The 12,786-nt window shown below is 63.1% G+C and overlaps 1 protein-coding gene across 1 annotated transcript in view; it reads left to right on the top strand.

The window, feature by feature from the left end:
- SLC25A42 (solute carrier family 25 member 42) overlaps nucleotides 1–12,786 on the top strand; it is a 30,061-nt gene that overhangs the window by 14,178 nt on the left and 3,097 nt on the right. The window contains exons 2-5 of the mRNA XM_070059055.2: nucleotides 8,961–9,074; nucleotides 10,127–10,232; nucleotides 11,718–11,743; nucleotides 12,158–12,324. Of these exons, the coding sequence (XP_069915156.1) occupies nucleotides 8,994–9,074; nucleotides 10,127–10,232; nucleotides 11,718–11,743; nucleotides 12,158–12,324 (380 nt within the window). The 5' untranslated portion in view covers nucleotides 8,961–8,993. The remainder of the gene's footprint in view (nucleotides 1–8,960; nucleotides 9,075–10,126; nucleotides 10,233–11,717; nucleotides 11,744–12,157; nucleotides 12,325–12,786) is intronic.

The raw sequence follows: 12,786 nt of genomic DNA, 5'->3' as shown, positions 1-12,786 counted from the left end.
TGGAGGATCTCTCTGTCTCTGGCTGTCTGTCTCTGTCATGTTCCCTTTCAGATAAAGATTTATTTATCTGAAATGGAGAGGGATACAATGAGATGGGAGAGAGACAGGCATCTCCCATCTGCTGGTCACTCCCCAGATGGCCAGGCTGAAGCCAGGAGCCAGGAGCTCCATCCGGGTCTCCCACATGGGTGCAGGGGCCCACGACGTTGAGCTGTCTTCGGCTGCTTTCCCAGGCGCATTAGCAGGGAGCTGGACCAGAAGTGTCGCAGCCGGGACTCGAACCGGCGCTCTGATGTGGGATGCGTTATCCCGGGCAGCAGCTCCGCCCCATCACCCCGGCAGGTCCTAGGCAGACACATGGCAGGGCGTCCTCAGGAGGAGAGCCGACTTCTGCACACAGACGCGTTGGCCCCGAGTGGGTGCCGCGAGCCCACCTCACCGCGGCTGCTGGGAGCTGGGGCACCTGTCGCAGGGCACCCAGCTGGTGAGGGGCAGCCTGGAGCCTGCCCGCACCTGTGATCCTGCCCTCCCGTTGACATAGAAGTGCGTCCTTGGCAGGCGACTCGGGGGAGGAGTCCCCAGCTCTGCCCAAGAGTCACCGTTAAGGAATGCGAGGGCCCCAGCCTCACCCACCAGATGACTTGGGGAGACCAGAGCGGGCAGAGCAGCTGAGGGAGGGGCCTTCTCTGACCTGGCCGCCAGCAATGGACCCATAAGGACTTGTGGGGCACCTGGAGTGACCAGAGTGGCAGGGGGGACAGCAGCAGTGTGTGGGGCAATGGAGTGGGAGGGGCCAGCTCCCCAGTTGTGGGCCCGTGGCCGGCGGTTTCCAGTGCGAATCGGCTGGGTCTGGTTTTAAGTCAACGTAAGCGTGTCCCATGTCTCTTCCACACAGTGCCCCTGGTGGTGTGATGAGAACATGGGGTGAGTGAAGAAGGTCTTCCTTCCATGGGGTCTCGCCCACCTGCCCACCGGCGTCACCCTGCTCTGTTCCCCATGCCCCAGCCGCCACAGTGAGCTGAGCCACTCTGCTCCCCGACGGTTGCCCCTGTGAGCGGGCCCACGGCTGCCCGACCCCGTGGGAGGCCCCAGAGGCACTGTGCGTCCTCGCCTCTTCCAGCCCCTTTCCGTGCAGCCAGGGTTGAGTTTGCGAGCCCTTCAGGTCCCGCCGGGTGGGCGCAGTCAGCGAGGGCGGCCAGGGGCGCGGGGTGGGGCTGCTGTCCCTGTTACTTCGGCAGGCGGTGGAGAGCCCGGACACGCCGCCCGCCTCCGCACCTCGCAGGCTCGGCCAGCGGGCGCCCAGCTCAGCGGCCCGGCTGCAGGGCCTTGGGGAGCTCTGGCCGCGGTCACCCCGGGGCCGCCCCTCGGCCTGCAGGGGAGGGGTGGGAGATAGCGCCCCTAGCGGCCGCGCTGCGCTGAGTCCCGGAGTCTCCGACCGGTTTCTGTTGCTAGAAGAAATGTATTTCTCTTCATTTTATTTGAAGGGCAGAGAGGTGGGGGAGAGACTGATGGATCGTCAGATGCTGCGATCATTGGTTCGTTCCCCAAATGTGCACAATGGCCAGGGCTGGGCCAGGCCAGAGCCAGGAACGCCATCCGGGTCTCCCAGGGGGCTGGCAGGGACCCATCACTGCTGCCTCCTGGGGTGCGCATTCGGAAGCTGGGTGATGCTGGGACTCAAAGCCAGGCACTCCGATTCTGGGCCCCGGGCGTCTTTACCGCTGGGCCGAATCCCCGCCTCGGCCAGCCCAGCCCCATGGGTGCCTGCCAGCACCCCTTGCCCAGGCCAAGGCCGCCTCTCCTTGTCTGCCGTCCTCCTCCTCGCACGGTTCGCCCAGGCTCCCCGTGTGCCCCTTTATCGCGGGTTAAATCCAGGGTATTAGATTCTCCTGAATTAGACAGGCCCGGGGTAGCATCTCCCGCCAGCACGGACCCCGCTTGCTGGCCCCAGCCCTCGATGCTGCCATGCGTGGCTCACCCCCTCCAGGCTCGTGTCCTGGGGCCCTGGCCCCTCTGTCCCAGCCCCGGGGCCTCGGCCAGGCTTTGCACCAGGAGGTGCTTCTCTGATCCGCGTGTCTTTGCAAGCCGCTGTCTGGGCGTGGCCAGACGCCTGCCCTCCGCCTGCCCCCACCTGGCTGTTGCCCTGGGTTAGGCAGTGTCTTGATTTAGGGGCACTTGGCTCTCTGGGAGGGGCACTCAGGATGGGGTGACGTCGACACTGACGCGGGGGCCTCCTTGGAGAGGGGCACGGTTGTGGCCTTGGAGCCGGTCCCCGGGCTGAGTCCCCTCTGCTCCTGAGTTGGGCCAAGCTTCCTGTGTCCTGTGAAACCCAAGGGCACCACAGCACTCCCAGCCATCCGCTACAGTGACCACTGCCATCGTGGCTGCACAGCCCAGGCCGCGGCCAGCACCGCCCTGCCTCAGTTTCCCCCTCCGTGGGCGGTGAGAGAGCACAGGGCGAAGGGCCTTAGAGAACCGTGGGTGCTATGATGCCCTGGTTCTGAGCCTGCGTCCCCAGCCCACGCTCACCCCACACGCAGGGGCAGGGAGAGGCCCGGCGGCCGCTGGACCCCAGATACCGCCCTCCCAGGAGAGGAGCTGGCCAGGGTCAGTGCGTCCTGCTGAGAAAGCCACTGGCTTCCCCCAAACCCAGCAGAAAGGGAGGCTGCCTGTGGCCGCTCTGGGGGAGCCAGGCCACTCGGCCAGTCCCTGGAGAACCTCGGACGTGGACTAAGCTGCCACCTGTAGTCTGGAGAGCCCCGGCTGCTCTGCTTCCAATCCCGCTCCCTGCTGATGCACCTGGGGAAGCAGCAGGTGATGGCCCACGTGCTTGGGCCCCTGCACCCGTGCGGGAGACCCTGATGGAGCTCCAGGCTCCTGGCTTTGGTCTGGCCCAGCCCCGGCCATTGTGGCCATTTGGGGAGTGAACCAGTGGATGGAAGGCATCTCTCTCTCTCTCTCTCTCTCTCTCTCTCTCTGCATTTCAAATAAATAAATCTTTAGAAACAGAAAAAGCAGGCAGGCCCCGGAAGCTGCTGAGTTTCCCCAAGTTTGCGCGCCCCTGTGTCTTTAGCCTTTTATTTAGAAACAACCTTAGACTCAAAGGAGAGCCGTGGGCCTGCAGGACCAGGCTGGAGCACGGGGGAGGTCCCGCGCAGGCGCTGCGGCTGCTCGCGGCTCCACAAACGTCCGTGTCCTCGGGTGGGCCTCGCGCGGGGCTCTTGGGCCTGGCCCACCGTGACTCGAAAGCCGTGGGCGTGGGCGTGGGCGTGGTGCAACCGGCTGGGGGAAGAGGGAGGAGCCTCGGCACCGGAGCCCAATCACGACACGCGCTGGCCGCTTCCCAGGCTTCGGGATCTGGGGAGGAGCAAGTGTGCCAAAGACGCCGGCAGGGGGCGGGCGTGGGGCGCAGTGGTTGGGACGGGAGCCCCCGCATCCCGTGTCGGAGTGCGGGGCCCGGGTTCACGTGCTGGCTCCGCGCCCAGCTCCAGCTTTCTGCTCACACACCCTCCGAGAGGCAGCGGCGGCGGCGCCAGTCTTGGGTCTGCTCCCACGTGGGAGGCCTGGATGGAGTTTGCAGTTCCTGCTTTGGCCCGGCCCAGTCCTGGCCATGGTGGGCATTTGGGGAGTGAACGGGCAGATGGGAGCCTGCTCGCTTTCTTTCTGCCTCGAAAATGAATTTTCCAAAAGATTTATTTATTTATCTGAAAGTCAGAGATACAGAGACAGGGAAAGACAGACCTTCCACGTGCTGGTTCACTCCCCAGATGGCTGCAACAGCCAGGTAGGACCAAACTGAAGCCAGGAGCCAGGAGCTCCATCCGGGTCTCCCACACGGGGGCAGGGTCCCAAGCACTTGGGCCCTCACCTGCTGCTTTCCCAGGCCACAGCAGAGAGCTGGATCGGAAGAGGAGCAGCCGGGACTCGAACCGGCGCCCACATGGGATGCTGGCATCACAGGTGGCGGCTTTACCCACTACACCACAATGCCAGTCTCCCTCAAATGAATTTTTTAAAATTAAAATTGCTTTAAAGTTCAGGAAAGATGACTTTAAACATAAATTGATGTTGGTGCCAAAAGAAATTTGAAATCTGTGCATATGGAAGGAGTGTGAGAAGTTCCTCGAAGGAGCTGGCACTGTGGCGCAGAGAGTAAAGCCCCCGCCACCAATACCAGCATCCCATGTGGGCGCTGGTTCAAGACCCAGCTGCTCCACTTCCCATCCAGCTCTCTGCTGTGGCCTGGGAAAGCAGTAGAAGATGGCCCAAGTGCTTGGGCCCCTGCACCCGCGTGGGAGACCTGGAAGAGGATCCTGGCTCCTGGCTTCGGATCAGCCCAGCTCCTGCTGTTGCAACCATTTGCAGGGTGAACCTCTGTCTCTGTCTCTTCCTCTCCCTCTCGCTATGTAACTCTTTCAAATAAATGAAACTTTTTTTTTTTTTTTGACAGGCAGAGTGGACAGTGAGAGAGAGAGACAGAGAGAAAGGTCTTCCTTTGCCGTTGGTTCACCCTCCAATGGCCACCGCGGCCGGCGCACTGCACTGATCCGAAGCCAGGAGCCAGGTGCTTCTCCTGGTCTCCATGGGGTGCAGGGCCCAAGCACTTGGGCCATCCTCCACTGCACTCCCGGGCCACAGCAGAGAGCTGGCCTAGAAGAGGGGCAACTGGGACAGAATCTGGCGCCCCGACTGGGACTAGAACCCCGTGTGCCAGCGCCGCAAGGTGGAGGATTAGCCTAGTGAGCCGCGGCGCCAGCCATGAAACTTTTTTTAAAAAGTTTATGGAAATGTATATCATGAAAAAACTATGTGTGGGTGTCAACAATGTTTTTGTATCAAAATAAAACTTTAATTCAATTTTCCATGAATTTTTATACAAAGATTTATATATATATATATATTTTTTTTTTTGACAGGCAGAGTGGACAGTGAGAGAGAGAGACAGAGAGAGAAAGGTCTTCCTTTGCCGTTGGTTCACCCTCCAATGGCCGCCGCTGCAGCCGGCACACCGCGCTGATCCGATGGCAGGAGCCAGGAGCCAGGTGCTTTTCCTGGTCTCCCATGGGGTGCAGGGCCCAAGCACTTGGGCCATCCTCCACTGCACTCCCTGGCCACAGCAGAGAGCTGGCCTGGAAGAGGGGCAACCGGGACAGAATCCGGCGCCCCGACCGGGACTAGAACCCGGTGTGCCGGCGCCGCAAGGTGGAGGATTAGCCTATTGAGCCACGGCGCCGGCCCCAAAGATTTATATATTTATTTGAAATGCAGAGTTATAGAGATGGGAGGGGAGGGAAGGAGGGGGAGAGAGAGGGGGAGAAGAGGAGAGGGGGGAGAGGAGGAGAAAGAGGGAGAGGGAGAGAGGGAGAGAGGGAAAGAGAGAGAATATGAATCTTCCATCTGCTGGTTTACTTCCCAGGTGGTTGCAACAGGCTTGGGCAGGGCCAGGCCGAAGGCAGGAGCCAGAAACTCCATCCTGATCTCCCACGTGGATGCAGGGGCCCAGGCACTTGGGCCATTACGGCTGCCTCCCAAGCGTATGAGCAGGAAGCTGGATGGGAAGTGGAGCAGCCAGGAATTGAACTGGAGCCCATGTGGGATGCTGGCTTCACTGGTGGCGTCTTAACCCGCTCACCACAGCCCCAGTCCCTCCATGAGCGTTTTCTAGAAGGCTTGTGTGGGGGTTTCTCCAGTCAATCCTGAGCTGGACGTGGGAACAAATATTACCAGGGCTGGGTTGTGGAGGGTCAGAGTGCCCTGTCCCAGGTAACCTGCCCGCTGCCCCTTTGTCTCTCTCACCTCTCATACCTGAAGGTATTTCCTTTGAAGATGCCTTACTAATGTCTATGAAAGAGTGATGGGCGCGGAGAGATCTTTATCTGCTGGTTCACTCCCCGAATGGCTGCAATGGTTGCGACTGCGCCAGGGAGAAGCCAGGAGCCTAGAGCTGCATCTGGGTCTCCCACGCAGGTGCAGGGGCCCAAGACTTGGGCCGTCCTCTGCTGCTTTCCCAGGTGCATTAGCAGAGGGTTGCAAGCGGCAGCTTAACCCGCTGTGCCCCACGCCAGCCCCACCTGCAGACGCACCCATTGCAGGTGTCGATTCCCACGGGTTCGGGTTCCTCCTGCTCTGCCCTAAGAGAGCAGGTGGGGCTCCCTTTAGAAGCAGCGTCATTTACGCTGTCGTCCCAGGAATGCGCACTTGAACTTTAAAGTAAATGCCGCTCTGGAGCCGGCACAGGGCAGCCGCCAGGGCCTGCCCCAGGGGAGAAGTTGACAGAAATAGGAGGGTGGGCAGCAGGCAGTGGCTCACCCTGGGACGCTCACGAGCCACCTGCTGCCGTGGAGGCCAGGGCAGTGAGGGCGAGTGCTGGTCTCCAGTGGGCGGTCAGAGAGAGGACCTCAGGCTGTGGGGACAGGGGTGACCTCCAGGCTGGCTGCAAGACACTGTTGCCAGCACACGGGACTAGAACCCGGTGTGCCGGTGCCGCAAGGCGGAGGATTAGCCTAGTGAGCCGCCGCACCGGCCTAGGAGCAAACTTTTAATCCAGACCTATCTACCGTTCCTTCCCCACCCTGGTCCCCAGATCCTATTTTTTTTATAAATGCATATTTTTTAAAAAAAGAACAATTTATTTTAGTTATTTGAAAGGCAGAGTGGTAGGCAGAGACGGATCTTCCATCCACTGGTTCACTCCCCAGATGGATGGTGGGGGCTGGGCCAGGGCAAAGTCAGGAGCCTGGAACTCCATCCCGGTCTCCCACTCGGCCATCCTCTGCCTTCCCAGTTGCATTAGCAGGGAGCTGGGTCACAGGCAGAGCGGCTGGGACTCGAACCGACTCCATCACAGGCAGGGGCTTCACCCACGGCAGCGCAACACCAGCCCCCTGCACGGGGCTCGTATCTGAAGAAGGCCATGGGTGGGCTTTGAAGCCAAACCCCACAGCGCTGGCTACAGCCTGAGGGTTTTCCTGCCTGGTCTGGGGCAGATCTGACCGGAGGATGGACGGGTGTGACCCGGCACGTGGACCGGGGGCTAGGGACTCGGCAAAGCCGGCCCCCACATCCTGCTCCTGGGCTCCGTTCCCGCAGGTGCACTGAGGGTGCCTGTCACACCAGGGTCTGTGACCGCTTCCTGGGGAGTCGGGAAGCCCCTCCGAGGGCCACCTTCCTGCTCCTACCGTCTTCACAAACGCCAAGGAGCCACATTCGGGGGTGGCACAACCCGAGCGCTGGTCCCCGGGGCCAGGGCTGTGACTTGGCGGTCACAGCGCTTTTCCCCCTTGTTTTCCTGGGCCATGATGAGCATGGTCGCTTGGGCCCAGAGCGACTGTTCTGCTGAGAATGCCCTCCCGGGGGAGGCCTGGGGGGCCCGTTTTCCTCCGCCACCTCGGGGACCTCATCCCCCAGTTCTGCAGTCTGCACCACCCCATTCCGCCGCCACTGTGTGGCTGGCTTTTCTAGCTTACATGCATCCGAAACACCCCTTACCTCACTTCCTTAAGGAACACATTGGGTAGGGCCGCACTGTGGCACAGCAGGGTAAGCTGTGCCTGTGATCAGCACCCCACATGGGCACCGGTTCGAGTCCCGGCTGCTCCACTTCCCATCCAGCTCTCTGCTGTGGCCTGGGAAAGCAGTGGGGGATGGCCCGAGTCCTTGGGCCTCTGCACCTGCATGGGAGACCCGGTTGGAGCTCCTGGCTGCTGGCTTTGGCTTAGCCCAGCCCTGGCCGTTGCGGCCATCTGGGGAGTGGACCAGAGAATAGCGCTCTCTGTCTCTGCTTCTCCCTCCCTCTCTCTGTAACTCTAGTTTTCAAATTAATAATTTGAGGTGCTGTCTCAGCTGTCTGCACTGGGCTTCTGGGGCTGGCCCTCAAGCCAGGCAGGCAACTGAGAGAAGATTGGGGGGGGGGTCCTTCCTGCTCCCAGAGGGAAGCAGGAGGCCGGGAAGGTGCAGCCGGTGTGGGGCTGAGGCCGCACGGCCTGCCCGCGAGCCCTGCCTACCTGGGGAAGGTGTCCCGGAATCCTACCTCCTGAGCCTGGAGCGGGCAGCCACTGTGTGGGGGGAGGGGGGAGGGACAGCAGATGGCTGAAACCTTCTCGGAGGGCGGCCCCCAGGGACTGGACTCTGCTCCCAGACAGGCTGCGCCCTCCGTGCCCAGCAGCCCGGTGTCCAAGGACCTCCAGGGCCCACCGTGCTGGGGTGGGCGACAGAGACCCGCCGTGTCTCCTGGCCCCTGGCCGGCGCCGGCTGCTTCTGTTCTTTGTACAACATTCTCAGGTTCCCAGGACGCAGGAGCGTGGGGCCCCTGACCCATGTGTCCTGCTGCACTGGTTCGTAAGACCCCACCTCAGTACAGTGCATTGTCCTATGAAGATTTACTTACTTACTTGTTTCAAAGGCAGAGCCTGGGGAGGGGGGCAGAGTGACCTTCCGTCTACTGGCTCACTCCCCAGATGGCCGTGGGGCTGGGCCAAGCCGAAACCTGGAACTCCCTCTCGTGGGTGCAGGGGCCCAAGCACTTGGAGCACCTGCGCTGCTTTCCCAGGCGCGTTAGCAAGGAGCTTGGATCGGAAGTGGAGCAAGTGCTTCTATGGGCTGCGGGTGTTGCAGGTGGTGGGTTTTCTAAAAGCAGTGGACAGTCTCTCAGGCTGGCCCCCCGGCCACCGGCCTCTGCTTCCTGCTCCCTGAGCCCCTCTGCTCTGCCGGTTTTAAAAAAACAGACTGTGACAATGACACGTGGGAGGGGCCAAGAAAGGCCGTCGGTCAAGGGCGGCGACTCTGGAGCGGGGTTGTCTTTGCAGGGAGGCGGCAGCCGGGGCAGGGAAGGGCCAGGCCGGGGCATCTGGCTGTGCCCAGTGCAACTCGGTGACAGGTTCGAGGCCGGAGCGGGCGGCGGGCGGGGGAGCCCGGCTCCCCGCCCGAAGGCCCCTGGCTCACCCCTGCCCTCCGCTCCCCAGGACCGAGGCTCCGCCATCCCGAGCAGGCCTGGGATGGGGAGTGGCGTAAAAGAAGGCTCGGTGGCTCTGCGGGAGGATGCTCAGGCCGTCCTGCCCTCGCCCGTCTCGTCAAAGGCAAGTTCCCCGGCCCCTGCGGGCGTCTCGCGATGGGGCCCTGACCCGCGGGGTGGTGTCCAGCAGGCCCAGGAAGCCCTAGCCTCTCCCAACATGGGGGCTGGGAGCCACGAGTCCGCTGTGTCCCTGGGAGGAGCCAATGGTCCGGGCCGGAGGTGGGCTCACCACAGAAGCCTGAACATGCCCCGCCCCAAATTCTCCCGGCTGAACTTGAAAGAGAGCGGCTCGGCCCCGCCCTCCTGGCTCCCAGGCCCTACTCAAAGTCCACTGGGTGAAAGGTGCGCCCCAGGCCTCCTGACCTTTCCCCCAAATTCCAGGTGGCACCCGGTGAGGTCCCCGCCTGCAGGGGGCGGGCCCGAGGGGAGGCAGACACGCCCCCTCGGAGTTGCGTGTGCTTAGGGCCGGCCCTCGGCACGCCGGTGGGAGGGGTCCACAGGAGGGCGCAGGTGCAGGCTGCGGCGACCCCCGCCCCGCCCCGCCCCGCCCTGAAATCCCGCGGTGCCGGTCACTGGTAGGCTCAGGCAAGGGCCCGCCTCCCTGCCGCTGCCCTCAGTTTTGATCTGTTTGACCCAGCCCACCGAGGGCTCGCCCTGTCCTGCCGCTGACGCTCTGGTTAGGGGTCCAGCGTTTTCTTGTGTTTCCGGCCAGAATGGCCCCCCCTTGGCTGGCAGGTTTGCCCACGTAGTGGACACTGAGACCATGAGACCCTTCCGGCACCCCCGACCTGAGCCGTGTGCAGACTGGGAGTCCTGGTAGAAGTAGAGAAAATGGCGTTTGCTAGGACCGCCGTGACCCTGACCCTCCGGCACAGCGCCGGAGGCAGTTCAGGGCGCCGCGGTCCGAACACGGCCAGGTGGGGCACAGCGCTCCCTTCCTTCGTGGGGTCAGCCCAGCCGGGGGCCCCAAAATGAGGGATGCCCCGGGAAGGCCAACAGCCCCTCCCAGCTGATGCCTGCGGGAGCCAGAGCTGCCGCCCTAGGACCTGGCCCCCTGCAGAGCCGCCCCCCCAAACCCCGGCTCTCTGACGCCCTTGGCCCTGGGGTCTGTTGCAGAGTGACCACAGGCAAGTGCTCAGCTCCCTCCTGTCCGGGGCCCTGGCCGGCGCCCTCGCCAAGACGGCGGTAGCTCCCCTGGACCGAACCAAAATCATCTTCCAAGGTAAATGCTGTCTGTCCCTGCGCCAGCCAGGCCCCCACCCCCACCCCCCGCCGCCTTAGTACCCCCAGGCTTCTTCAAATTGCTTTTTTCTTTTTTTAAGATTTATTTGACAGAGTTACAGAGAGGTACACACACACACACACACACACACACACACACACTGAGGTCCTCTATCTGCTGGTTCACTCCCAAATGGCTGCAACAGCCAGAGCTGCGCTGATCCGAAGCCAGGAGCTCCATCCGGGTCTCCCACATGGGTGCTGGGGCCCAAGCTCTTGGGCCGCCTTCTACTGCTTTCCCAGGCCATAGCAGCGAGCCGGATCAGAAGTGGAGCAGCTGGGACTTGAACCAGCGCCCATATGGGATGCCAGCACTGCTGGTAGCGGCTTTACCCACGATACCACCGCGCCAGCCCCTCAAATTGCTTTTAAAGATGCCTGTTTGTGTCTGAGGGCCTGGGTGTGAGTCCCTGATCCGCTCCCAGTTCCAGCTTCCTGCTAATGGGCACCCTGGGGCACGGAGGTGACGGCTCAAGTACTGGGGCCCCTGCACCCACGTGGGAGACCTGGGTGGGGTTTCCAACCCCAGCACGGGGAGGCATTTAGGGAGTGAACCAGCAGGTGGGCGATCTCTCTCTGTCTCTCCCTCTCTGTTCCTCTGCCTTTCAAGTAAATAAATCCTTTTTAAGCAAACTAACAGGGCTGGGCTCCCTCTGGAGCCCGTGGGGGCGGGGTGGCGCCCCAGCTGCCCGCGTTTCCTGTCTGTGGCTTACGAGGACCCCAGCCCTCAGGGTCAGCCGTCCCTAATCCTGCACAGCCTTAACTTGATTGCGACTTGGAAGATCTTGGGTACGAACAGGGACCTGGGGTGAGGACGTGCATAGGATTGGGGGGAGACACAACTCGGCCCACAACAGGAGCCACGGAGTTCAACTCTGCAGGGGCCGCTGAATCTGAGCGCACGCTCTCCCACAAAGGGTTAACACTTCCGGCCCAGGCCCCCCTGGCCCTCCCACGCCCCGCCTTTCTGTGGCCCAGGGTCCTCCCCCAGGTGGCATCGGAAGGGGTAGGGACTGCCAGGCCACACGGGAGGTCCTCAGAGACCCCCAGTGCCTGAATCTGGGTCTTTCCCACACGTCCTCACTGCCCAGCAGGAAGCCCAGGGCACCGTGGCGTGGGGGGGACAGCCAGGGGACAGGTGACGACCTGGAGTCCAGCCCACGATGGGGGTCCTGAGTGGGGTTTCCAGAGGCAGGTGCTTCCCCCCAGCCCCCCCAGCGGAGGTACCTCTCGCCGTCCTGGGGGTTCAGGTGTTAGCTCTGTGTCCCTTCCTGGGGACAGGTCTGGGGTGGAGGAGGACAGTGACTGGGGGGGGGGACAGCACCCCTGGGGGCTGCGCTCCCAGTACTCAGTGGGTGTTGGGGGGCATGCACACGGCGGGGGGGTCCCACGCTGCGTCTCACAGTCTGTACCCTTGTTTTTCCAGTGTCTTCTAAACGGTTTTCTGCCAAGGTGAGCGGGGCCGCCTGACCGCCCGCCCTGGGACTGGGTGGGTGGGCTGCAGGTGGGAGACCCCATTACCCTTGGGGCAGGGAGGCGAGGGGCCTGCCCAGACAGTGCCAGTTCCAAGGCCACGTCTTCCCGTGTGCCTTACCATTGAGCAGAGAGCAGGTGTTAAAGTTTGAAAGGCTAGATGCCAGGCAAACCGCGAGCCACGCCCTCGCTGCGCCACGCCCTCGCTGCGTTTGTTTTAATCTGAGCTCTAAGGTCCGAACTGAGCAGGGTGCGGCACTCGCCAGAGTGCAGGGGGCACAGGGATGAGGGCGCCCCCGGCCCAGCCTCTGCTCTCCTGGGGGCGACTGCTGGCTGGGCAGGTGCACGCGGAGGGGAGGCGGTGGGCCCGCTGACCGCCTGCCTCCCCCTCAGGAGGCCTTCCGGCTCCTCTACTTCACCTACCTCAACGAGGGCTTCCTGAGCCTGTGGCGCGGGAACTCGGCCACCATGGTGCGCGTGGTGCCCTACGCCGCCATCCAGTTCAGCGCGCACGAGGAGTACAAGCGGGTCCTGGGCCGCTACTACGGCTTCCGTGGAGAGTGAGGCCCCGCCCAGACCCCGCCCCCGCCACACGCCCCGCCCCTCGAAGCCACACCTCCTCCATGCACCCCGCCCCTTTCCCAGCCCCGCCCCTTCCTCTTGCCCCATCCCTCTCCCAGCCCCGCCTGCCGCCATGCGCCCCTCCTTCTCCAGGCCCCGCCCCTGCTGCACCCCGCCTTCTCCAGGCCACGCCCCTGACGTGCCATGCCCCCTCCCAGCCCCGCCCACCACCCTGCGCCCCGCCCGCTCCCGGTGACCTCTCCATCATGGTCCTGTCGTCCTCCCACTCTTCACCTTTGCCCACCTCCCCCCAGAGCCCAAATCCCAGGGCAGCAGGTCGCAGTGTGCCGGGGCCCTGCGGCAGACACCTGTCCCCAATCCGTGCAGGGAGGGAGAGCGCCGCCCACGCAGGAGACCCCGCCCCCGCCCCCCCCTCGTGGCCTGCAGCCCCCGGCCAGGCC

This window comes from Oryctolagus cuniculus, chromosome 16 (genome assembly GCF_051225735.1).
Source record: "Oryctolagus cuniculus isolate XC-2025 breed Fujian yellow rabbit chromosome 16, ASM5122573v1, whole genome shotgun sequence".
Classification (NCBI taxonomy): Eukaryota; Metazoa; Chordata; class Mammalia; order Lagomorpha; family Leporidae; genus Oryctolagus; species Oryctolagus cuniculus.
Note: the sequence above shows the minus strand (reverse complement) of the source record. Positions and strands in the feature narration are given on the sequence as shown.